The sequence below is a fragment of the Octopus sinensis genome, linkage group LG12 (genome assembly GCF_006345805.1).
Source record: "Octopus sinensis linkage group LG12, ASM634580v1, whole genome shotgun sequence".
Classification (NCBI taxonomy): Eukaryota; Metazoa; Mollusca; class Cephalopoda; order Octopoda; family Octopodidae; genus Octopus; species Octopus sinensis.
The window spans coordinates 9,601,877-9,629,024 of record NC_043008.1 but is presented as its reverse complement, the minus strand read 5'-3'; the positions used below and the strand labels follow the sequence as shown (position 1 = coordinate 9,629,024).

General features: G+C 40.7%; 1 protein-coding gene across 2 annotated transcripts in view; it reads right to left on the bottom strand.

The window, feature by feature from the left end:
- Window positions 1-21,556, bottom strand: part of LOC115218098 (non-lysosomal glucosylceramidase) — a 37,173-nt gene extending 15,617 nt beyond the window's left edge. Inside the window, exons 1-8 of one of the 2 annotated variants that reach the window (XM_036507791.1) lie at window positions 21,117-21,556; window positions 15,776-15,864; window positions 14,376-14,491; window positions 5,714-5,938; window positions 4,149-4,394; window positions 3,443-3,542; window positions 1,826-1,997; window positions 808-933 (exon numbers count right to left, since the gene is read on the bottom strand). In XM_036507791.1, coding sequence (XP_036363684.1) covers window positions 808-933; window positions 1,826-1,997; window positions 3,443-3,542; window positions 4,149-4,394; window positions 5,714-5,938; window positions 14,376-14,491; window positions 15,776-15,864; window positions 21,117-21,361 — 1,319 coding nt within the window. In that variant the 5' untranslated portion in view covers window positions 21,362-21,556. The remainder of the gene's footprint in view (window positions 1-807; window positions 934-1,825; window positions 1,998-3,442; window positions 3,543-4,148; window positions 4,395-5,713; window positions 5,939-14,375; window positions 14,492-15,775; window positions 15,865-21,116) is intronic. The other variant, XM_029787885.2, reaches the window with a different exon arrangement.
- Between the last annotated feature and the right edge of the window lie 5,592 nt (window positions 21,557-27,148).

Here is a 27,148-nt window from a genome sequence, read left to right as displayed (position 1 = left end):
ATGAATGAACCACCCAACTACATAGACTGAAGTAGGACCAAGCGGTTATGAAGTTTACTTTGCACTCACAAGATCCTTGCTTCAATACCACTTCATGACATATTGGTTTAGAGTCTTTTCAGAGTACAGGGTTAGTGTGTTGTACAAGACCCACATCTTGTGACAAAAGATGGGTAGAAAGAAATGACATAGAACCTTATTTGGTCAATTGTACCCATAATACAAAGGTCCGACCCTGTCACTCATTGTGTGTTATACTGATTCTGACTGAGAATTATGTTATGTTAAAGATTCACATGACTGAGGAATACTCAGCCACCTACACTCCAGTTCAATGAGGAGATAAATCAATTGATTGATCAACTGGGTGCTCTAATATGTTGCTTTCAACAAAATAGTCCATCATACTGCAAGCTGGCAGAAACGTTAGCACACCGGGCGAAATGCTTAGCGGTATTTCGTCCACCGCTGCGTTCTGAGTTCAAATTCCGCCGAGGTCGACTTTGCCTTTCATTCTTTTGGGGTCGATTAAATAAGTACCAGTTACGCACTGGGGTTGATGTAATCGACTTAATCCGTTTGTCTGTCCTTGTTTGTCCCCTCTGTGTTTAGCCCCTTGTGTGTAGTAAATAAACAGGTATTTCGTCTCTCTTTATGTTCTGAGTTCAAATTCCACTGAGGTCGACTTTGCCTTTCATCCTTTCGGGGATGATAAATTAGGTACCAGTTGCAAACTGGGGTTGATCTAATCGACTGACCCCCTCCCCAAAATTTTCGGGCCTTGTGCCTAGACTAGAGTATACTTACTTGTTCTGTAAGACAGTGTTTTGCCAAGCTTCAATCTTCTGTTCCCAGGTTTTGTAGTTATTCAGGGCATAACTACAGAGTTGCGGTGCCGCTTGCGTTGTGTGGCCAAACCAGCGTGTGTAGCGTCTTGAAAAGAAAATAAATAGCAAACTAGTAGCAGTCAAAGTAAATTGACTTTTCAAACATATAAAGACCTTCTGTGTAGGATTCTACTTTATAGAATGTAAATCAGGAGCTAATTAATAGTCAAACCATTAATATAAACCACATTTGTCGCCATGTTGAAAACCACCTGTGCTGGTGCCACATATAAAAGCACTGGTGCTGGTGCCATGTAAAAAGCACTTGCGCCTGTACGATATATAAAAAGCATATATGTACCACATATAAAAAGCACTGGTGTTTTTATATGTACCACATATAAAGGGTACTGGTGTTGATATCATGTAAAAAGCACCCATCTGGTGCCACGTATAAAGCACTGATTCTGGTGTCATATAAAGTGCCTCTACCGGTGCCGTGTAAAAAAAAGTATTGGTGCTGGTGCCATGCATAGAGTACTCAAAAGTACTCTAAAAAATACACATAAAAAGTACACAGTCCACTTTGTAAAGTGGTTAGCATTACGAAGGGCATCCAGCCATGGCGATCATGCCAAAACAGACAACTGGAGCCTTGTGCAGCTCTCCAGCTGGATCTTTAGCTTTTGACCGACAGATTTTAAAAATAATTTTTTGTAACTGAACACTTTCAGACTTCGGACACTGGTAGAATGTGCCATATAAAATATCTTTTACTCTTAGCATTTTTGAGAAAAACTTATATTTATGAAGTTATTTCACGTTAAAGTTCTCGTATTTCAGTAATTTCAACCAATCAATGACGTGTATTCAGCTGTATATAAATCACTCTACATCACATTCACTTCTAGTTTAGGCTTTGATATTCTATTCAAATATACTTTACAAAACCAAAGATAGGTTTTGCATATTTTCAGAAAATCAACGTATATTTTTACCTTCGATAATTCTGTCCTTTTGATTTGAAATGAATATTTGGCATGTCCCAGCTAAGGGAGAATTCCATTTGCTTAGAAGGGCCACCAGCTGTAACTGCACACTTGCAACATACACCTACTGCACATTCACTGTTTTTCTTCGTTGGTTCAGTTTTACTTTCAAAGTCGGCTTCTACAAGGCAATAAAAATACCAACAGGTGGAATAACTGATGCAACAGAAAACAAATATAATAAAAAAAAAGCTGGTAAAAAACGAAACCCAAACATTTGGAAAGTATGTTTCCTGATATTTGAAAGAAGAATGTTAACCCTTTAGCATTTAAACTGACCATATCAGGCCCAGATATTCAACCTGCTTTACGATCAAACAGGGCAGGTCTAGTCTCTGAAACCTACTTTACAATGCAGTTCTGAAAAATAAACAATCACATCATAAAAATCTCAAAGCTGCAAGACAATGCATGATTAATTTAAAATAATGTGAGTAAATAAGAATCACATTTGATAAAGCAATCATCATCATCATCATCATTTAATGTCTGTTGTCCATGCTGGCATGTGTTGGACAGTTTGACCAGAGTTGGCAAGCTGGAGAGCTGCACCAGGCTCCAGTGTGGTCTCTATGGTTGGATGCCCTTCCTAACACGAAATCTGAATGTTGAAGGGTTAAGCTCTTTGTTTTGTGGTATTAGATAATACCACATGTCCAATGAAGGAAAGGCACGCATAAGTGGACTGGTTACACCCCTGGCATAGGCCACGAGGTTACGGTCTGAGGGACAAATACAAATGCCTGATAGACCGACAGCACTGTATGATGGGCTGATAGGACTATTTAATGGACTGATATAAATGTATGGCAGATTGGTAGAAATGTATGATGAAGTGTTTGAAATGAAACATGAAAGAGAGTCAGAAAAACCTTTGGCAGAAAAACATGACAGATAGGTAATGCTATGAAATACTGATTTCAAATTTTAGCACCAGGCCAACAATTTGAGGGGAGGGGGTAAATTAATTACATCAACTTCAGTCTTCATCATCAGCATCATCATCATCCAGTGTTTTAAATCTGGGTTTTGTCCCTGTTAACGGTGGGTGGCTGGATCTACCTCAATGCCATAGTAACCGAGGTAGGCAGGTGCAGCCCACCCCAACCTTTGGGCTGGCTGTGTCCATTCTCCTTTGCTATTGTCATGAGGTTTTTATGGAGCTGGAATTTTCTACAGAGAGCATGCCTTTGCTTACCCACCAACCTCAGTTTCTAGACATGAGTGGTGCAAAAGACCAAGGCCTCTACCATAATTTTTAAGAAATGTGGTGGAAGATTAGCTCAAAGCAGGGACACTACTCCCTGGGACCCCTTTCGGAGCCCCACTACTGGTACTTATTTTATTGGCCCTGGAAGAATGAAAGGTAAAGTCAACCCCAGCAGAATTTGAAAATGCCATAAAATATTGGTCGAAGTTTTTGATAGAATAAACAAAATATGAAGACGTTAATAGAATAGCAACAACAATAGTAGTTGGACTCGGGTCACAAGTTAAATGACCAACCATCGGATAAAGGGTAGATGCCAGTGAAAATAAGGAAAGTAGTATATACTTTGTATTTACCACTTTTGGTGAGGGAGCCATCTTCATAAAGATCTTGCCAAATGTCTTCTCCGGAACCACAGGGATCAAAATACACACAGTGACTGACTGAGAGATCAGGCTGGAAAAAGGAAAAATGGTAAAGTGAAGAATGAAGAAAGAAAATGAAGAAAGAAGTAAGCAAATGTAATGAAATAGAGGAATAAGAAAAATAAGTGCAAAAGAAATGAGGCTTTGCTTTCCATCTTCTCCATGATTTTGGGAAGAGGAAGAGCAAAATATTTAATTCATTTCTCATTCTCTCTCTCTCTCTCTCTCATCTTTCAAGTCTTTACCAGTCATATGTGAGGGTTCCTGTAAAACTTCATATTTTCCAGTTCATAAATCAAGAAGTAAAAAAGATAGAAGAGGGAAAAAAGGAAAGAAGAAGAAGAAGAAATTGAAGAAGGAAGGAGACGAAGAAGAAGAAAGAAGAAGAAGAAGGAAGGAGACGAAGAAGAAGAAGAAGAAGAAGAAGAAGAAGAAGAATTAGAAGAAGAAGAAGGAGAAGAAGAAGAAGAAGAAGAAGAAGAAGAAGAAGAAGAAGAAGAAGAAGAAGAATGAGAAGAAGAAGAATGAGAAGAAGAAGAATGAGAAGAAGAAGAAGAAGAAGAAGAAGAAGAAGACGAGGGAAGAAGAATACAGAAAAGAAGAAACAATAGAAAAAGAGAGAGAAAAACTGCTTTACTTTGTGTTTGACAGCAATTCCATAGACGCATGGCATATCCTGAAAAGATTGGTGAATCTGTACTCCAGACACTGGTTCAGAAGGAGAATCATTGGATACATGGAAATACTCGTTCCAGCAGCCACCTGCTCTGTCTTCTTTGACACCACGACCATTTTTGAAGGTAAACATAATGCTAACTTCCAGATCTTCATCTCCGAGGTTCTCAGCTGTCCACACAAACACTGCACAGGGAAGGCTTGTATCCTACAAAATACGTGATGTTAAGCTCACAAATGGTTCAACCCTTCATTAGACAAATTAACAATTTATTAAACACTTAAATATCTGGAACAAGTTCTTGTTTAGAAGGTTATCAATTTTAACAATATAGTTGCAGGTGAAGCTGTGTGGTACGAAGTTTGCTTCCCAACCACGTGGTTCCGGGTTCAGTCCCACTGCATAGCACCTTGAGCCTAGTGTCTTGTACTATAATCTCAGGTCAACCAGAGCCTTGTGAGTGGATTTGGTAGACGGAAACTGAAAAGAAGCCTGTCGTATATATGTATATGGGTGTGTGTGTGTGTGTGTGTGTGTGTGTTTGTGTGGCTGTATTTGTCCTTCTAGCATTGTTTTACAACCGATGCTGTGTGTTTATGTCCCCGTAACCTAGCGGTTTGGCAAAAGAGACCGATAGAATAAGTACTGGGCTTACAAAGAATAAGTCCCGGGGTTGATTTGCTTGACTAAAGGCGGTGCTCCTGCATGGCCACAGTCAAATGACTGAAACAAGTAAAAGAGTAAAAGAGATATGACCAAATGACCAACACACACGCAGACACAAAACAAGCCAGGTTCTCCCTCATCACATCAACACAGTATTTCTCCTGTTCATTTATTTTTACTTTGTTAATGTCATGTAGTGGCTTTCATTGTGTATACAACACGTAAATGCAAGTGTCAATTAAATAAATTATTTAAACCACAATCCGATGCTTTTCCATTGTTTTACTTTGATGTTGTCCACATGCCTATTTCACCTGCTACCTCAATATCTTTTGCTACTCATACCGCTACAAGGGTACATGTGTCTGTGGAGTGCTCATATATGTGTATATAAGTGTGTGTGTTTGTCCCCCAACATTGCTTGACAACTGATGCTGGTGTGTTAATGTCCCCGTAACTTAGCGGTTCGGCAAAAGAGACAGATAGAATAGGTACCGGGCTTACAAAGAATAAGTCCTGGGGTCCATTTGCTCGACTAAAAGGCGGTGCTCCAGCATGGCCGCAGTCAAATGACCGAAACAAGTAAAAGAGTAAGTATCTTACTCCTGATTGTCCAGATAATTCATAAACTGGACCGAGATTAAGAACTTCTATTACTAAACTAATGGTATTTTGTTCTTACTGACCATGCCTTTGTCTGTCTATTTGCCCAGTGGCCATGCATCATATAAGCTACACATTCCCACTAAACAATTATGTAATCCTAGATACACTATGCCCGGGAAAAAGAAACTGACATAGTCATAAGTCTGTTTGGTTAGGGCTGACTCGGGGTTAAATAACAGCAAATAATAACTTACCTGATATTCATGGGGGAAGATTGGTGAAACTTGGCGGCACGTCAGTCGGACGTTGTGCTCTGGAATATCATATATTGTCCAAGAGTGAGGATAAAGGGCATGGTATATTGCATGATCTGGGTCCAGGTTCCATTTCCAGCAATTCAAACATTTATTGTCTGGTTTCTTCACTGACAGAACCTGTTGGTAGACAGTCTTGTTTCTCTTTCGAATGCACACAATAAACTGTGGATGTGTAAAACAAAGAAAGGAAAATTAAAAGTTGATTTCATATATTATCATTATTCACATTATTTACATTTGACAGATATTCGTCTTCATCTTGTTTGTTGTTAATACAATGTTTCGGCTTATACATCCTCCAGCCTTCATCAGGTGTCTTGGGGAAATTTCGAACCTGGGTTCTCATTCCTAAGGTATTTTTTGATGTTGTTGTTATTATTATTATTATTATTATTATTATTGTTCAGGTCACTGCCTGGAATTGAACTTGGAATCTTGGGGTTAGTAGCCCACACTCTTAACCACTACGCCATATGCCCGTGGGCAATAACAGAGTGAATTTTAGGGCTTATCATTATCATTATTATTATTAAGGTGGTGAGTTGGCAAAATCGTTAGCACACCGGGCAAAATGCTTAGTATTTACTTCTTAAATGCCTGCTACTAATCCTAAGGGTCTGTTTTGTCAAAAAACTAAGTTACAGGAACATAAACAAACCAGCACCGGTTATCAAGTGGTGGCAGTGGGACAAACAGACACAAAGACACATACACACATAGATACATATATAAAAACAAATCAAAATAGATGAACATCAATGGAATTTGTATCTTTGTGGTACCAGTGCCGGTGGCACACAAGAAAACCATCCAAACGTGGCGGTAGCCAGTACCGCATCGACTGGCCTCCGTGCTGTGGGTAAGTAACAAACACCATCCGATCGTGGCCGTTTGCCAGCCTCATCTGGCACCTGTGTCGGTGGCACATAAAAACACCATCCGAAGACCCGGCAAGACTAGTCAGGCCATAACCCGTGGCCCCTACCTGGGACGTAGTCAGTCCACCTGTGCATACCTTCCTTCTTGTGACACTTGTGAAGACCTTTTGAGGCAAGTGAAAATCAAAACAAATCAAAATAGATGAACATCAATGGAATTTTATCTTTGTGATACCAGTACGGTGGCACACAAGAAAACCATCCGAACGTGGCCGTAGCCAGTACCGCATCGACTGGCCTCCGTGCTGTGGGCACATAACAAACACCATCCGATCGTGGCCGTTCGCCAGCCTCATCTGGCACCTGTGTCGGTGGCACATAAAAACACCATCCGAAGACCCGGCAAGACTAGTCAGGCCATAACCCGTGGCCCCTACCTGGGACGTAGTCAGTCCACCTGTGCATACCTTCCTTCCTTCTTGTGACACTTGTGAAGACCTGTTGAGGCAAGTGAAAATCAATCAAAACAAATCAAATCAAAACAAATCAAAATAGATGAACATCAATGGAATTTGTATCTTTGTGGTACCAGTGCCGGTGGCACACAAGAAAACCATCCAAACGTGGCCGTAGCCAGTACCGCATCGACTGGCCTCCGTGTTGTGGGCACATAACAAACACCATCCGATCGTGGCCGTTTCGCCAGCCTCATCTGGCACCTGTGTCGGTGGCACATAAAAAACACCATCCGAGCGTGGCCGTTCGCCAGCCTCGTCTGGCACCTGTGTCGGTGGCACATAAAATCACCCACTACACTCTCGGAGTGGTTGGCATTAGGAAGGGCATCCAGCTGTAGAAACACTGCCAGATCTGACTGGCCTGGTGCAGCCTTCGGGCTCCCCAGACCCCAGTTGAACCGTCCAACCCATGCTAGCATGGAAAACGGACGCTAAATGAATGATGATGATACAGCAGGCTTCTTTCAGTTTCCTTCAACCAAATCCACTCACAGGGCTTTAGTTGGCCTGAGGTTATAGTAGAAGACACTTGCCCGAGGTGCCACGCAGGGGGGGACTGAACCCTGAACCATGTGGATAGGATGCAAGTTTCTTATCACACAGCCATGCTTGCACCTATACCACAGAGTGAGACTTGCACCTATGCCACTGAGTGACACCTACATCTATATGTATGTATGTATGCATGTACATGGAGGCATGTGGCTAAGTGGTTAGGGTGTCAGCACCATGATCGTAAGATTATGGTTTTGATTCCTGGACTGAGCGACACATTGTGTTCTTGAGCAAAACACTTCCTTTCAAATTGCTCCAGTCCACTCAGCTGGCAAAAATGAGTAACGCTGCGATGGACTGGCGTCCCATCCAGCTGGGGAACACATACGCCATAGAAACCGGGAAACTGGGCCCATGAGCTTGGCTAGGCTTTAAAAGGGCGCATTTATTTTATTATGTATGTACATATGTATGTATGTATGTATGTGTGTGGAGGCACATGGCCTAGTGGTCAGAGCAGCGGACTTGCGGTCGAGAGATCGCTGGTTCGAATCTCAGACCGAGTGATGTGTGTGTTTATGAACGAAACACCTAAGCTCCACGCAGCTCCGGCAGAAGGTAATGGCGAAACTTCTGCTAACTCTTTCGCCACAACTTTCTCTCACTCTTTCCTCCTGCATCTTGCAGCTCACCTTCCAGGTGGGGAACCTATACACCAAGAAACTGGCCCTTATGAGCCAGGCATGGCTCGAGAAGGAACAAACGATGTATGTATGTATGTATGTATGTATGTATATATGTATGTATATACGTATGTATGTATGTATTTGTAGAGAACCCAATGGCAGTCTAAAACAACAGCCTCTAATGTTCTATGAATTATAAATAAAGCAAAGAGCTCCATGATTTCCAGTTGGGTAATTATAGTAAACTACACAGCTGAAACGAGGTAATCACTGCCTGCCTTCTTAATTTATGCATTGACAATTAATTCACAGGTGTTAGACATGAGATCTTCCAGCTTGTGCAGTGGGTGGGTGGCAATTTTTGTTTTGTTTGTTTTCTTGTTTGCTGTTGATTTAAAAACTGTTTCAAATGGTTTATTATTGTTGTCCTTTTTCTTTGTTTTTTGTTTTTGTTTTTCGAAAGCAACTTTAGAATGAGTGATCTCATTAATTTTAAATAGCTGTATTTTTTAAACCTGCTTTTAAATTGCAGTTAAGGTGAGATAATTATTATAATTATCTTTTAACACCACTGATAGCATTTCTCGGTGACAACAGCTGCATCAAGCAAGTAAAAGAAACTATTTCAACCTGCTGGAAATAGCAGCTAAATTTGCCCTAAATCACATTGTGCTCTGCTCTTTACAAACAAAAAAAACACATTGAACAATGTAGCCACTAGTATACCAAATGATGAGATGGTCACAGTTGGATTGCTTTTCATCTTAGGCTGGCCTAAGGCTAAACAAACACAATAAATACCTACAACTTTTCTGAGGGGGTTTCAGTGTTTTTTTCATTTATTTTAAGCGGCTGAAGAGGCTCTAAAGAGTTAAAGCACCGGTTGACTGGTGCATATATATATATATATATATACGATGCCAGCCCCGCCTCGACTGGCTTCTGTGCTGGTGGCACATAAAAAGCACCATCCGAACGTGGCCGATGCCAGCACCGCCTCGACTGGCTTCTGTGCCGGTGGCACATAAAAAGCACCAACCGATCGTGGCCGATGCCAGACCCCTCTGGCACCTGTGCAGGTGGCACGTAAAAAGCACCCACTACACTCGCAGAGTGGTTGGCGTTAGGAAGGGCATCCAGCTGTAGAAACACTGCCAGATCAGACTGGAGGCTGGAGCAGCCCCTGGCTCCCCAGACCCCGGTCGAACCGTCCAACCCGTGCTAGCGCGGAAAACGGATGTTAAACGATGATGATGATGATGATGATATATGTACCAAGCAAGTACTAAAATCAATCTTTTTTTTTCTCCCCTCTCCCCTCTCAAATTGATTCCATCATTCAAGGGATCAGGAAATGTTCAAATCCCCACCCCCTGCAAAACCTTTCCGCCACAGCTCTTCAGACTCGATGAGAAAGAAGACACAACTTGTTGTTTAATCCCAGATCAACTTTGACAGAAACGATCTTGGATTAAAAGACTTCCAACTTTGACTATATTACTCTGTTGAATCAGAACTTTTGCAACATTTGGTAACATATTTGCTTTAGTCATCAAGTTACAAAAAAAAAATGCAGTCTTCCATTCAAAGTAAAGGCCATTGTGCTGCACCGTCTGAAGTCACCGTTCTGTTAGTTCTCTGATCCCACATGGATACTACAAGGGTGAGTCAAAGAGTAATGATATTTTATTGGTATTTTGTTTAACAGCCATGGATGAAGTAAGCAAAGGTAACCAAAGCACGGAATTTGAATAGAGGTTGTAGAGAGCTGGGACAAATACAGTAAGGTACTCTATTGCAGCACATCAATCACTGCCAAGGTACTCTATTGCAGCACATCAATCACTGCCAAAGTACTCTGTCTGGCACTATAAAGGCCATCAATTTACTTTCTTAACCCCTTTGTTACCAACCCGGCTGAAACCAGCTCTGGCTCTGAGTACAAATGTCTTGTTTTCATTAAGTTTTGAATTCAAATCTTCCACCAAACCTTAGTCACAATTTATGTTCCTAACACTAGCTGAATGATAACTAAGTTATTTTACTAAATTCTTTGTTATATTTAAAATGAATTAAAAGAAACACAGAGGATCTCAAAATAAATACAGAAACGAAAGGGTTAACAACAACTATTGTCTTGGTGGAACACATTGAGTTATTGGAACACTTCTGGAGACTTGTCTTGACTCATGGCAGGATTTGAACCAAATGCTGCAAATTAACAAAACCCTTACTCTTTTACTCTTTTACTTGTTTCAGTCATTTGACTGCGGCCATGCTGGAGCACCGCCTTTAATTGAGCAACTCGACCCCGGGACTTATTCTTTTGTAAGCCCAGTACTTATTCTATTGGTCTCTTTTGCCGAACTGCTAAGTAACGGGGACATAAACACATCAGCATCGGTTGTCAAGCAATGCTAGGGGAACAAACACAGACACACAAACACACACATGCATATATATATATGCATATATACGACGGGCTTCTTTCAGTTTCCATCTACTAAATCCACTCATAAGGCTTTGGCTGGCCCGAGGCTATAGTAGAAGACACTTGCCCAAGGTGCCATGCAGTGGGACTGAACCCGGAACCATGTGGTTGGTAAACAAGCTACTTACCACACAGCCACTCCTGTATAACTATCAGTTATACAGAGCTTCCGCTGTTTGTAATGGTAAACACTTATCCTAATGTTTACCAATTAACAATAATTAACCATGTTTTATTCATTCATTTTTATTTTTATTGATTTAACGACTTTTAAAATATTTTTTATTACTATTGTTTAAATTTTTTACAAGTAACTTTGAAATGAGCGATTTCATTAATTATTAAACAGATGTAGTTTTAAGACCAAATTTTAAATTGTAATTAGGATGAGATAATTATTCTGGTACTTTATTGGTTATGATGACATGTGTTCCAATTGATCTGTCAATGAAACAGCCTGCTTATGTAATTAATAAAGAAGTAGTTGAGCACTCTACGGGCACATGTACTTTTAATGTAGTTCTCAGGAAGATTTAGGGTGACACAGAATGTGACAAGGCTGGCCCCTATGAATTACAGGTACTACTCATTTTTGCCAGCTGAGTGGACTGGAGCAACGTGAAGATAAAGTGTTTTACTCAAGGACACAATGCATTGCTGGGAATTGAACTCATGACCTTATGATTGTGAACCAAACACCTTAACCACTAAGCCAGGCAGCATCACAAGATAATTATAATTATCTTTTAACCTCATCATCATCATCCTCATTGTTTAACATCCACTTTCCATGCTAACATAGTTTGGATGGTTCGACTGGAGTCTGGAAAGCCAGGAGGCTGCACCAGGCTCCAATCTGATCTGGCAGTGTTTCTACAGCTGGATGCTCTTCCTAACACCAACCACTCCATGAGTGTTGTGGGTGCTTTTTACGTGCCAGGCGAGGCTGGCAACAGCCACGATCGGTTGGTGCTTTTTATGTGCCACCGGCACAGAGGCCAGTCAAGGCAGCGCTGGTAATGGCCACATTTGGATGGTTCTTTTATGTGCCACCGGCACTGGTATCACAACTGCAATTTCCATTGATTTTTGATTGATTTCAATTTCGATTTCACTTGCCTCAACAGGTCTTCGCAAATATCAATTCCCTGTGACAACAGTGTACAGCACTGGTGCCAAGCCCTCATCATATGTCCAACTCAATGCAGTTATTTGTCCACCACACAACTCAGCCTTTCTCTCACTTTACTTATTCCTCTTCCTTTCTTCTATATTAAACGAATCAACTTTTCTCTCAACGCATGCGTTCTTTTATGCCCATCAGATATTACAAACCCGACACACGATTCTCACTTCAATTCCTTCTCTCCAATTCCACAGGTGGTCTGTATTCAATAACCTACTTCCACGACCATAGTTCTTAGACTTGCTTCATACAGTCTGCCCTCCGTATGACGAGAGAAATTCTTGGTAACAACATTCCCCTTTACAAGTCACCTTCAGCCCTTACCACACGAAGAGAAGCTATCAACTATGTCTAAGGAAGTGAGGCTCTTTGTCATGCATCTTTTGTGAACTCATGGCTTGCTCTGATTACACAGAATCAAGCTTCTCCCTATTTCCTTTTTGTGTATCAAGTAATATATCATTCTTGTCTTCTTCTTGAGACAGCATTCACCCGGGGTGGGTTGAGCTGGCTTCATTCATCCTCAATGCTGCATCTCTCACAAACGCCAACCAGGCCTGGCGATTTGAGGCTAACGACCACGTGATCTCCAACCACTCCTTATTCCAGCGGCAAACACCGTAGATATGGGGTCCTAGGTTGGGTTCCAGATCAACCTTGACTGTCATCAGCCAGGTTTTTCTTTATCCACCACATCGCTTTCGCCAACCCTGAAGGGGAGCTGGGGCAATTGCTTCGTAGATGAATTCTCCTGGTTGATGATGGAGGGCACGACCCAGCCAACGCAGACGTCTCGTTAAGATGACTTGTCGGAGGGAGGTGATTCTGCACTGGTGTTGCACCAAATTGTTGGAGACAAAGTGATGCCATTGGACACGAAGGATGCGGCATAGACAGAGGTGATCGAAGGATTCTAGTCGCTTAATATCTTCCACCCTCATCGGCCATGACTCACTGCTGTAAAGGAGACTTGTTTGCACTAGTGCTTGGTAGATCCGTATTTTGGTGGTGCGTTGGATCTCAGATCTTGACCAGAGACGTGCATTGAGTCGGTTGAAGGCTTGGCGAGCGAGGTCGATTCGTGTTTTAATGTCAGCCTCACCTTGACCTGTAGCTGCAATGATAGCACCAAGGTATTTGAAACTCTCAACCTCTACAACAATATATCATTCCAAAACTATACAATCACATCCTTGAAATCTTGCAGCTACGAAATAATGCATGATAAATTCAAAACCATGTGAATAAGAAAGCATTACATTTGACTGACTAACCTGAATGCTATAAAGGGTCACAAATTATTTTACATTTTCATTTCAATTTTCCTCAGAATGTAAATCCAGATGAAATGCTACTGAGCAATTTTGCCTGGCATGCTAATGGTTTTGCCAGATTGCCATCTTATGTAATCTTGATGAAAGATAGGGGATGACTGAGCCAAGGAAAAGAGTGAGCAGAGTGTAAGAAAGGGGACTGCATTGCTAAGGACAAAGAATGCAATGAACACTTGGTGAAAATGTTGTGTACTTGTTGTTGTTGTTAAGCAACAGGATGGGTAAGGGTGATTAGGTGATGGTCTAGGGCTTAGGGGCGGGAGACCCCAGACCCTGGAAAAAAAAAATTTTGGTCGTCTTGTTGTAGTCAAGGGCTCTTCGTTGACACCCGACACCACTGGGAGGTGGCCCTCGAAGTCGCTGGAAATGGAGATCTCCAGGTCCAAATTCTTGAATGGTAGTATTGTGTACTGTAGATAGAGGATGGATGCAGTAGAAAAGATGATGTAAGAAGACATAATAGAGTCAGATTGCTAGATCCACTCCCACCTCAACCACCACTGCCTCAGATAAAAAAAAAATATCGAATTAAAGGTGATGTGTTGCAAGGTAGACCCATCCAATCCCTAACGAATAAACTATAATAACACACCAACAAGCTTATTGTGTTCAGGCTCAAGGTATCTGTTATGGTTGTTTGTACCTTCTCGAGCCATGCCTGGTTCATAAGGGCTGGTTTCCCGGTTTCTTTGGTGTATAGGTTCCCCACCTGGACGGGACGCCGGTCCATCGCAGGTGAGCTGCAAGATGCAGGAGGAAAGAGTGAGAGAAAGTTGTGGTGAAAGAGTCAGCAAAAGTTCACCATTACCTTCTGCCGGAGCCATGTGGAGCTTAGGTGTTTCGCTCATAAGCACACACATCACCCAGTCTGAGTTCGAACCTGCGATCCCTCGACCGCAAGTCCGCTGCTCGAACCACTAGGCCATGTGCCTCCACTATCTGTTATGGAGAAAAGCAGAAGTAAAAAGAACATAACAAACAAAGAAATGTAATAATTATTGCAATAAATACCTGATCAGCTAATACTGTCGTATGGTCATAACATCCTGGGACAAGCTGGAATCGGCAAAACTCTCCTTGGTAGCCACGACCTATAGTACCACAACCAATACCTCCAATAGGGGCACCTGCAATATAAAAAGTATTGTAAAAAGATTTTTTTTCAAACGAACCATTACGTGTGGTTGTTGAGCAAAATTCTTAACCCCATAGCTATGCCAGCAGCTGTATAAATAAATGTAAAACAGATAACGATTAAAGATAGGGGCTTATATCATCATCATTTAACATCTATTTTCCATGCTGGCATGGGTTGGACAGTTTGATTGAAGCTGTTAAGGCCAGGTGCCACACCAAGCTCCATCGTCTGTTCTGGCAAGGTTTCTACAGCGAGATGCCCTTCCTAACACCAACCACTTTATAGAGTGTACCAGATGCTTTTTATGTGGTACCAGCACATGCTGGTATATGTTGGATGGTTTGGTGGAATCCAGTGAGCCCTGAGCTCCAATGTCAGCTTTGGCATGATCTCTACAGTTAGATGCCCTTCCTAATGCCAACCACTTCACGGTGTGTACTGGGTGCTTTTACATGACACTGGCACCAGTGAAGTTGCCAAGTAAATTGCAAGAAAGGAAAAAAACAAGAAAAAGCATATTTGACTAAGTGAAGGGGTGTGGGGTGTGTGGCTTTATGCCGGGTGTTGAGAGGCTAAAGTATGACAGAGGAACAGGTCCCAATGTCTACGTTGACATTGTTTATATGGCTGGATGCCCTTCGTAATGTCAACCACATTCCAGAGTGCACTGGTTGCTTGTTTTCATGACACCAGCCCTCAGAAAGCCACCAGGTAACTTGTAAGACAAGGTAAGGAAAGGAAAACGAAGAGGAAAAAGCCCCATCGACTGAGGGAGAGCACATTTGAAAGAGGGGCGGTGGCTTAATGCCAGGTGTTGAAGGCTAAATGATAGAGCAATTAAAAACTATGACAGTGAAGACTTGATAGTCATGCAAATCATAATTTTACCTGGTCTCTCAGGAAACAAAGACTCATCATCATCATCATTTAACATCTGCTTTCCATGCTAGCATGGGTTAGACGATTAGACTGAGGTCTGGTAAACCAGATGGCTGCACCAGGCTCCAGTCTTATCTGGCAGTGTTTCTACAGCTGGATGCCCTTGCTAACACCAACCACTCTGAGAGTGTAGTGGGTGCTTTTATGTGCCACCGGCACAGGGGCCAGTTGGGACTATTAAATATATAATCTTTTTCAGTATTTAGTTTTTCTCTTAATGCTACAATGCCATTCAGACATTTGTTTGTCTGTCTCTTTGTTGGTCAATTACTTCCTTTTTGTCTCTTGCTTGAACCAAACTCAGAATCAAACAGAACTCAAACAACACACTCACCGTATATCGGCTGGTAAGCGAGAGCATTCATGTGATCTATGAATGGTCTCTTCCCTTCCTTGTGTTTCCTCATCCATAGTTTACAATATCTGTAGAGAAAAATAAAAAAAAATAAAGGATCTTTAAAAATTCCTTTTTCAGTTATTATAGTTATTATTATTATTATATTATTATTACCTCTGCCGTAGTGAAGGCAGAGGTATTGTTTTCAGTCGTGTTTGTTTGTTTATCTTTGGACAAGATATCTCAAGAACTGCTGAATGGATTCCGATGAAACTTTCAGAGATGTTTGACCTCATGACTGGCATGAACTGATTAGATTTTGGGATCAGTCTGGTACTGGACAAAGATTCTGGATTATTTTTCCTGTTTTTTACTTAATTTTTGAAAGTGGTTGGGTTCATTTTTAGTATTCTCATTTGTGAGAGCCATCAAGTTTATTTCAGATATTCTCATTTAAAAATCATCTCCGGCTAATCGTTGAGAAGACGTTGGTGTGGCCTTGGCAGAGGTTTGCACTCTCTGAATGCTCTTGTTATTATTATTATCATTATCATAGCTATCCTTATTCAGTAGTAGAATGCTCTCCTGCCACATGTGCAGCTCAGGTTCAATTCCTGCCGATGTACATCACTTTCTAAAAGAAAGAGTCAACAGAAGTTCGCCATTACCTTCTGCCGGAGTCACGTGGAGCTTAGGTGTTTTCGCTCATAAACACACACATCACCTGGTCTGAAATTCGAACCCACGACCCCTCGACTGCAAGTCCGCTGCTCTAACCACTAGGCCGTGTGCCTCCACTGTCCTATATATACACTATCATTATCCAATCTATGTATGTGTGAGTGTCAGTCTATCCAGCATTTACATTGATTTCGTTTCTAAATTGTGTAAATATCTATATTGATACAACATGTCTGGTCTGAGATTCGAACCTGTGATCCCTCAACTGTGAGTCCGCTGCTCTAACCACTAGGCCATGTGCCTCCACTGTCCTACATATACACTATCATTATCTAATTTACGTATGTGTGAGTGTCTGTCTAGCCAGCATTTACATTGATTTCGTTTCTAAATTGTGTAAATATCTATATTGATACAACATGTCTGATAGATCAATGTCCGTGTACAAGCAAGGTGTCCAATCAAAAAACATACAGGACATGAATTTTCGTGCCAACCACTTGTAATGCAAAATGAAAAGCTCTTACGTAGATAATCAGATAAAAGTGAATTAATTTCCGTTATCTGAAACCAAACAGATGTCTACAACTAAACAGAAACAATAAGGTAATGAGCACACATGCACAATGATTGTGCATATAAATGTGTGTGTGTTTGGGTGTATTAGTTCATCTCCCCCCACTCTGCTTGTTTGTTGTCTTGTTTACGTTCCTGTAACTTAGTGGTTCGGCAAAAGTGAATGATATAGACTAAGTATCAGACCTTTCCTATTCTTTATTACTCACAAGGGGCTAAACATAGAGGGGACAAACAAAGACAGACAAAGGTATTAAGTCGATTACATCGACACCAGTGCATAACTGGTACTTAATTTATCGACCCCGAAAGGATGAAAGGCAAAGTCGACCTCGGCGGAATTTGAACTCATCCCTCCATGAGTGTAGTGGGTGCTTTTTATGTGCCACCAGCACAGGAGCCAGGGGAGGTTGGCAACGGCCACAATCGGTTGGTGCTTTTACGTGCCACCATCACAGAAGCCAGTCAAGGTGGTGCTGGCATTGCATTGGCCACGTTCATATGGTGCTTTTTACGTGCCACCGGCACAGGGGCCAGGGTAGGCTGACAATGGCCACAATCAGTTGGTGCTTTTTACGTGCCACTAGCACAGAAGCCAGTCAAGGTGGCGCTGGCATTGGCCACGTTCAGATGGTACTTTTTACGTGCCACCGGCACAGGGGCCAGGGGAGTCTGACAATGGTCACAATCGGTTGGTGCTTTTTATGTGCCACCAGCACAGAAGCCAGTCAAGGCAGTGCTGGCATCGGCCAGGTTCAGATGGTGCTTTTTACATGCCACTGGCACGGGTGTCACAGAGGCAGATTTTCTATTACTGGAAGCTCTTCCTGTCACCAACTCTCACCTTTTCAAGAAGAGAAATCTATACAATCTTTTACCTTTTCTTTGTTTCAGTGATTAGACAGTGGCCATGCTGGGGCACCGTCTTGAGGAATTTTAGTCGAACAAATCGACCCCCAGTACTTATTTGCCGATGAAGCCTGGTACCTACCCTATCAGTTTCGTTTGCCAAACTGCTAAGTTACGGGGACTTAAACACACCAACACCGGTTGTTCAGCTGTGTGAGGGACAAACACAGACACATATAAACATATATATATGTATATAAGTGACGAGTTTCTTTCAGTTTGTCTACCATATCCACTCACAAGGATTTGGTTGACACAAGGCTATAATAGACTTTTCTACTCTAGGCCCAAGGCCCAAAATTTTTAGATCGATCCAGTACACAACTGGTACTTAATTTATCAATCCCGAAAGGATGAAAGGCAAAGTCGACCTCGACGGAATTTGAACTTAGAACGTAACAGCAGACGAAATACCACAAAGCAGTTCGCCCAGCATGCTAACGTTTCTTATTTCTTTACTGCCCACAAGGGGCGACACACAGAGGGGACAAACAAGGACAGACAAACGGATTAAGTCGATTATATCGACCCCAGTGCGTAACTGGTACTTATTTAATCAACCTCGAAAGGATGAAAGGCAAAGTTGACCTCGGCGGAATTTGAACTCAAAACATAAAGACAGATTAAATACTGCAAAGCATTTCGCCCGGCATGCTAACGTTCCTGCCAGCTCGCCGCCTTACGAGACTATAATACAATAGAAGACACGTGCCCAAAGCTGTCACACAGTGGGACTGAACTCGGAACCATGTGGTTGGGAAGAAGACTTCTTACCACGCCTGTGCCTGGCATATTTTTCACGGTTGACAGGATACGAACAATATCGCTTGTATGACAATACCCATTATAACAACCATCACACGATGTCTGAACAAAGGCACATACAAACATCCATGCCTGCACACACACACACACACTTTGAATTCTAGTTTTTGTAAAAGTTCTTGTGCTCAGCCAATTTTTTTCCTGCGGCAAAAGTACGTGCAATACCGAATGCCTAACGGGTACAGTTACTAACTGATACTTGGCTTTTGTTCATAACTATACCGTTTCTGAGCTCATTGATTTCTCTCTGGCTGCAAAATAAGTACATCTACGCCCGCACAACCTCACAGATACATACATACATTAACTCTCGGTACTATTTAAGAAGAGTGGTCCCGGTGCGCCCACATGCGTACTCGCGCATCCGCACTAGCTAGTCGTGACTAATCGATCCTTCCTTTGTGTTTTTGTCTTATTTACTTTGTTTAAAAAAATTATTTACTTTGTATTTTTTGTGTTTTATTTACTTATAAAAAAAAATTATTTACTGTGTGTAAAAAAAATTATCTATTTTGTGTTTTATTTACTTTGCTAGGTAGTCGTTGTAGGATCGACTAGTCACAACTAGCTAGCGCGGATGCGCGAGTATGCGAGTGCGCGCACCGGGACCACTCTTCTTAAATAGTACCTTAACTCTCTTTCTCTCTCCTACATATATATATGAAGAGAGAGAAAAAAGATACAGAGATAAATATGTATCTCTCTTTTTCTCTTTATGCAGACGTGTGTGTGTGTGTGTGTGTGTGTGCAGGTGCTATGGGTCTGCTACGGATAGTCAATAGCTAATATAAAACAATAGTGGGCGGAGGTAAAGAATACGTATACCACCGGTTTTCGGCGTAACAAAAGCCCTAACCCAAACCACCGGGTGTACGTATTCTTTACCTTCGCCAAATATTGAATGGTATCAGAGAGCGACAATTTCCTTTTCAAAAGCATTTGTTTGCAAGAAAAAGTACAGAATCGGACTAAATATATTCCTATACGGACCAACGAGGGAGTTCCGACATGGTCGCTCAACTTGCGAGAAATAACAGCAAAATCTTTCCTAACCGCAGAGAAAGAGAGAGAGAGAGAGAGATGAAGAGAGCACCGTAATCTCGGGAAATATAAAAAAAAAAACGATGTCGTCATAAGAGTACTTCATAGGTTTGTTCGATCGAGTCGACTCGGAGTATAAGTAAGATATTTCCGAGTTAACAACATATCCTTTATATTAAACCTGTCTATGTGTTCACGTTGGAGCCGCTACCTTATCGATCGAACAGCTTAAAATAGCACCCATAAGGATAAGTAGCCCTCGATATGCTACGTTTGAAACTATGCCAGGATTATCGTGGTATAATTAAATAAAAAAATCTGTTGCAATTAAGGTAACACGAAGCTAAACAAAAACCAATTGCAGTATTTACATTCGCCTTTCTTAGTTTAAATAGTGTTAGAATCGGTTCTTTCTTTTATCTCTTCAGTAATATCCAGATGTGAATTCTGCCCAATTCATTTTTTTTTTCTGGAATAAGAAATCAATATTAATTTGGATTTTTTTTCTTTTTTGTAGCGACTATCGTAGAATTAGAGATAATCTCTTGACAAAAGACGTCGTCAGCTGTCAAGTTTCGATTGCAATCGTAACTATTTCACATTTTCTACCAAAGAAATAAACAGTACAGTAACCCAATTCCCTTAAATATAAACACCGAGCAAGCATCGTGCACGCATGAGGAAGTGGTTAGGATCATAATCGAAACTTGTATATATGTATGTATGTATGAGTGTATGTGTGAGAAAGGGAGAGAGAAATAGAGAGAGGGAGAGAGAGAGAGAGAGAGAGACAGACAGCAGACAAACAGATAGATAGATAGATAGATAGATAGACAGACAGATATATATATATATATATATATATATATATAGATAGATAGATAGTTAGATAAATAGATAGACAGACAGACAGACAGATAGATAGATAGATAGATAGATAGATAGATAGATAGATAGATAGATCGATAGATAGATAGATCGACAGACAGACCGACAGATAGATAGATAGATAGATAGATAGACAGATAGATAGATCGAGAGATAGATAGATCGATAGATAGACAGATAGACAGACAGACAGACAGACAGATAGATAGATAGATAGATAGATAGATAGATAGATAGATAGATAGATAGATAGATAGATAGATAGATTGAGAAAGAGAGAAAGAGGTAGAGAGAACGTGGGGAAGTTTTAACAAGAAATCTCACAAGACCTGAATGTTTTGAAGTGAAGAAAAAAATCTATATGAAAGATAAAAAAAAAAGAGAAAAGAAACAAACAAAAAACCTGTGAATTTCTTACCGGACTCCTAATCCGAGATAACTAGGTATTTGTTTTAGACGGGGAGTAAAGAAGGCCTTACATTTCATCTGACAACTGTAGCTAAGAGGTACTCTCCACCCAAAATCTGGTACTCCTGCTATCTGTTCTGTAGGTATAGTAAAGCCGGGTGCCAACTCATCTTTCGATGTCTTCTTGGACGATTTCGCGTTAAGACAATCAAACGTTTTATCCGAAGAATCATTCGCCGTTTTGACTTCTGCCATTCCTTGTGAATTAATGGTTAAGCTGACTAATTCTTTAGCTTTTACACTCTATCTCTCTTTTTATGTATAGATAGATAGATAAATAGATCGATACAATCAGGTAAATATTACTTTTTCTCTCTCATCACCTCCCTCGCTCCGAGCGAGAGAAACGTCATTCATAGACGAAGAAAGAAGCAAGACAAGAAGAGTGAAAAGGAAAACAAAGCTTGTGAAGGTTTGAAAGTAGTCATTTAGAGTTACTTCCCTTACCAATTAGCTCTCTTCAAACGAAGCGTTAACACTCTTCATATAGATTTCATTCTCTCTAAGGCGGCGCGATGGCAGAGACGTTAGCACGCCGGGCGAAATGCGTAGCCGTAGTTCGTCTGCCGTTACGTTCTGAGTTCAAATTCCGCCGAGGTCGACTTTGCCTTTCGTCCTTTCGGGGTCGATTATATTAAATATAATCGACTTAATCCGTTTGTCTGTCCTTGTTTGTCATCTCTGTGTCCAGCCCCTTGTGGGTAGTAAAGAAATAGAAATAGGTATTTCGTCTGCCGTAACGTTCTGAGTTCAAATTCCACCGAGGTCGACTTTACCTTTCATCCTTTCGGGGTCGATTAAATAAGTACCAGTTACGCACTGGGGTCGATGTAATCGACTTAATCAGAGTGTCTGTCTTTGTTTGTCCTTTCTGTGTTTAGCCCCTTGTGGGTAGTAAAGAAATAGAAATAGGTTTTTCGTCTGCCGTTACGTTCTGAGTTCAAATTCCACCGAGGTCGACTTTACCTTTCATTCTTTCGGGGTCGATAAATTACGCACTGGGGTCGATATAATCGACTTAATCCGTTTGTCTGTCCTTGTTTGTTCCCTCTGTGTTTAGCCCCTTGTGAGTAGTAAAGAAATATAGGTTTAATTCTCTTTAAATGTTTTTGTGTTGTAAGAGTAAACGCTGTCACTATTTAAAAAAAAAATTTAGGTCAGTAAAAGTTAGATTTGAACATGGTATCCGGTATTATAAACAAGTAGAGGAAGAAAAGATGAGCTGAGAGAAATTGGAGTGGCGATTAGTTTCAAACTGTGGGCCAATTGCCCTGCAGAAAGAAATAGCTTACCTATTTCTTTACTACCCACAAGGGCATCAACACAGAGGGGACAAACAAGGACAGATAAACGGATTAAGTCGATTACTTCGACCCCAGTGCGTAACTGGTACTTAATTTATCGACCCCGAAAGGATGAAAGGCAAAGTCGACCTCGGAGGAATTTGAACTCAGAACGTAACGGCAGATGAAATACGGCTACGCATTTCGCCCGACGTGCTAACGTTTCTGCCAACTTACCTCGTCACTCTTTCCATCAGAAACGATTCAATGATAAATACGATAGTAAATTAGTATGTGTCTGTTACCATTTACTTTTATTTGTCTTTTTCTTTTTATAAATTTTTACTTCTTTCTTGCATTAGGATGCGGCCATGCTGGAGCACCACCTTGAACTTTTAGTCGAACAAATCGACCTCAGAACTTATTTTTTGCAAAACCTTCTTATTATTCCATTAATATCTTTTGCTGAACCGTTAAGTTACGCGGACGTAAACCAACACCGGTTGTCAAGCGGTGGTGAGAGACAAATACAGACTTACACACACACACGCACATACATACGTACATTTCTTGATCTGTATGAACAAGAAATGTTCATATTTCGTTATAGAACGAGGAAAGTCAGTCCTCCAAACCCAAAGCCTGTGCATCAACGGTCTCTCTATCTCCTCCATTCCACACAAAGAATGTTACAAGTCCCTAGGCATAGATGAAAATGTATCATATGAAGACACTGTGACTAAAGATAGAGTGATCCCCTGAGAATATTACACAAGACTTAGAAAAATATGGCGGTCGGAACTCTCCTCTAACAACAAAATAATATTCCACAATGCATTTGCAGTACCAGTGCTGATCCCAACATTTGGGATACTTGATTGGTCTGTAGAGGAAATCTTCTCCATAGATACCAAAACCTGCAAAATCCTGACAACAACTGGGAACTTCCACAGAAACAGAGATGTTGACAGGTTCTACCTATGAAGAAATGAAGGTGATAGAGGCCTGAGATCGGTGCAGATGGCCTTCGAATGCCGTTTGGTATCACTCAGTCAGCATCTGCTGAACAACAGCAGCAAAAATAAATATATAAATGCTGTGCTGAAAAGTGAAATGAGCAACATTGCACAAGTTGGCAGTGAACTCCTCAAGAAACACTCTCTTCCTGATGATCTCCTATATAACCCCAAAACAGCTGGGCTCTCTTACCTCAGAGAAGACCTGGATGGAAAGCACTCAACATACAAAAAAAAAAGAGACCATGCATGGGTATGTTGCCCGGAAACTTGAAGAAGACAGTAGAATTGACACGAAGTGCAGTCTCTCTTGGACACAAGACCACTACATCACATGACACTTTGAAGGCTATCCGTTTGCACTCCAGGAATAGAAGATCGTCACAAAGTACCTGGTGAACAAGAGAGACAGGGACGCGCTTGTAATCCCAAGGTGCAACCGCATGTATAGTCTATGTCATGTTTCTGTGGAAGACATTATGCATGAGATTAGCAGCTGTCCTAAAATGTCATCACGAAACTGCCTCCCTATGCGGCATGATGTTGCTAAAACAATTTACAATAACATTCACAAAAACGACTGTCCTGAAATAAACTTAGAAAATCCCTATTTTATAGAATATGTTCATAAATACCAACTCAAGGAATACTGGTGGAATATTCCCATCAAAACGTCTGTCAAATGTAAACATAACAGGCCGGATATTGTTGTTTGGGACAGAGGGGCAAAGGTATGTACCATCATAGAGGTCAGCTGCCCTGCAGATATAAATATCTCTTTGAAAATCGAAGACAAAGAGGATATCAGTGGACAACTGCTTCGAAACCTTCAGCTTCTATATCCAGAATATGAATTCATATTCATACCAATAATAATTGGAGCACTAGGTTTTGTTAGTAAATGCTTAAAGGAGAATCTGGATAAGCTGGGATTTTCAGAAAGAGAAATTGACCGGCTAATTCGTACATTAAAAGTTCAATCTGTAAGTGGAACAGTAAAAATATGCAAGACTTTTCTCAAGTTCTAAATGTGAATTTGTGTGTTAACTACATCCCAAAGATGGAGCCTTGTATCTTTGTTGGAAACCGGCTCCCTCCTCAGTGGAATATTTATAATAATTAAAAAAATAGAAGACACACACACACACACGATGTTCTTCATTCAGTTTCCTTCTACCAAATTCACTCACAAGGCTTTGGTCGGCCTGAGGCTATAGTAGAAGATATTTACCCAAGGTGCCATGCAGTGTGACCGAACCTGGAACCATGTGGTTGGAGGAACGAAGCTTCTTATCACACAGCCACGCCTAAGATTTCTTGCCACTGGAGAAAGAGCCCGTTCTTAACCTAGACCCAGGGCTTCTTCATTGGAATTTCAACAACATCAACAGAGTACATTTGCATTTATGTCTGCATATGTGCAAGTATTTGGAATGTCAGTGCATGTACAGCTCTGTATGTTTTGTTTTATGTATGTTTACTCATACATATAATTGAATATCTGCATCCGTACTACGTTAGATGTTGGAAAATTTTACGTATTTTGGCAGTTCCATGGATGGCTTGTATTCCATAGGTCGATGTAGCCTTGTAATTAGCTTTCTCCTGTCTGGTTTTTAGAACCCTAATTTTTCAAGGTGTTCCAGTGTACGTGTGCGCATGTACATCTCAATGAAGATGATCCAGACTGGCAAATAAACTTTGTGAATGATAATTGGCCAGATGTGTAGAAGATGCACTTTTTCCAAGTAAGATTGTTTGGAGAGATGAAGCTGCATCTAAATTAAAGAGCTCAGTTAACCGTCACAATTGCACTTACTGGGGGGCTAAGAATCTATTTATTAGTGAGGAACATCGTGTTATTTACCTGGAGTTACAGAATGGTGCAGCTTATCATCAAAAGGATTAATTATCAGATCATCCCATAAGTTCTGTTCGAATTTTGAATAAAGAAAACAAGTGATCAAATGTTATATTTAATTGAATTTTAATCATCAATGTACTTTTCCTGATTAGCTATGACTTCCTTCCATCTATTTACAAGCTTTTGAATCCCATCAATGTAAAACTCTTTTGGCTTCAAAGCGAAGAACTCTGAAATGTCAGTTTCGACCTCCTCCTGGTTTGCGAAAGTTATGTCCCCCAAATGATTCTGTAAACTACGAAACAAATGGTAGTCTGAAGGAGCAAGGCCGGGAGAATAAAATGGATGAGGAATTTTTTCCCAACCAAGCTCTTCGATCTTCTGTGATGTGATCTTTGCAGTGTGGGGTCGCGCATTGTCCTGGTGAAGCATCACTTCTTTCTGATTCCCTAAAGTGGGTCTTTTTTTTCTTCAAAGCTTGCTTCAAACGCTCTAACTGCTGACAGTAGACTTGAGCATTGATTGTTGCATTAGGTGGTAACAATCCAAAGTGAATTACTCCTTTGCAATCCCACCAGATAGAGAGAAGAACCTTCTATCCATAAGGTTCCCTTCTCGGTTGTGGTTGAGTTTTTTCCCTTTTAGCAAGCCCCTATTTACGATTTTTAACATTTCGATAGAAGATCCATTTTACGTCACCAGTCACAAGTCTATCCAAAAAAGGGTGAAATGAGTTTGCGAGAATGGAGAGAAGAGCAGATGTCAACTTGGGATTTGCAATTGTTTCGGACAATTCATGAGGCACCCATTTTCCAAGTTTAGGAAAGTTTCCAAGTTGTTGAAGATGATGATAAACAGTTGTATGGTTTGAAGTAAGCTTTATTGCCAATTCTTCAACTGATAATGCAGAATTTTCTTCAAGTAATTCCTCAAGGAGCTCATCATCAAACTCAATTAGACGTCCTGTTCGATCTTCATCTTCAAGGCTGAAATCTCCACTTCTGAATTTTGCAAACCATCTTCTGCAAGTTCTTTCATTCAAGCATTCTTTCCCATAAACTGAGTGTATGTTTCAAGTCGCTTCGGCTGCAGAGTTTCCTTTTTTGTACTCATAAAGCATTATGTGCCTTAAATGCTCTTTGGATACTTCCATGTTAGAAAGGGTTTTAATCAAAGAAATTTTAATTCTATTATTCTGTAAAATAATATTTAATTAGTTTAAATGTACACAAATGCATAAAAATAAGTTTTAATTCCATTAGACATTCTAAAATGCTATTCAATTTCATTCAATTTAAAAAACAGGTAAAATCGGACAGAACTTATGGGATGACCTGATACATCATTCTTTTTCACGGTACTCTGACCGATCCTATTTAATTGAACTTGCTGTGACATTCTGTCATTCCAAACATTCAAGAGGACTTTGGGAGATGTGGAGTTTTATTTCCAGTAAGACAGTAAGATAGGTGTAGCATTAGATTCGAACCAACGAACCAACGCGACATACGAATATCAAATCACAATTCAATCGTGGTTTGATCATGTGCGCAGCCTATATCGTGTCTATTCATCAGTTGTTTATGTGATAGTTCTATAGCCCGTCTGGAACCATCTGTGAGCAAAGCCAATACAGTCAATAAAGGCACCAATTTTGCAAATGTCGAAATACTAAAAAGCTTAGTAGAAAAATTATGCAAAATGATAAAAAAAATATGAGAGATTGACCGATAACATTTCGATTATTTTAGCAACTCTGGTGATGATTGAGTCCAGTTAACCTCTTCAGCTAAACACAGACTTCAACCATGCTGGCTAA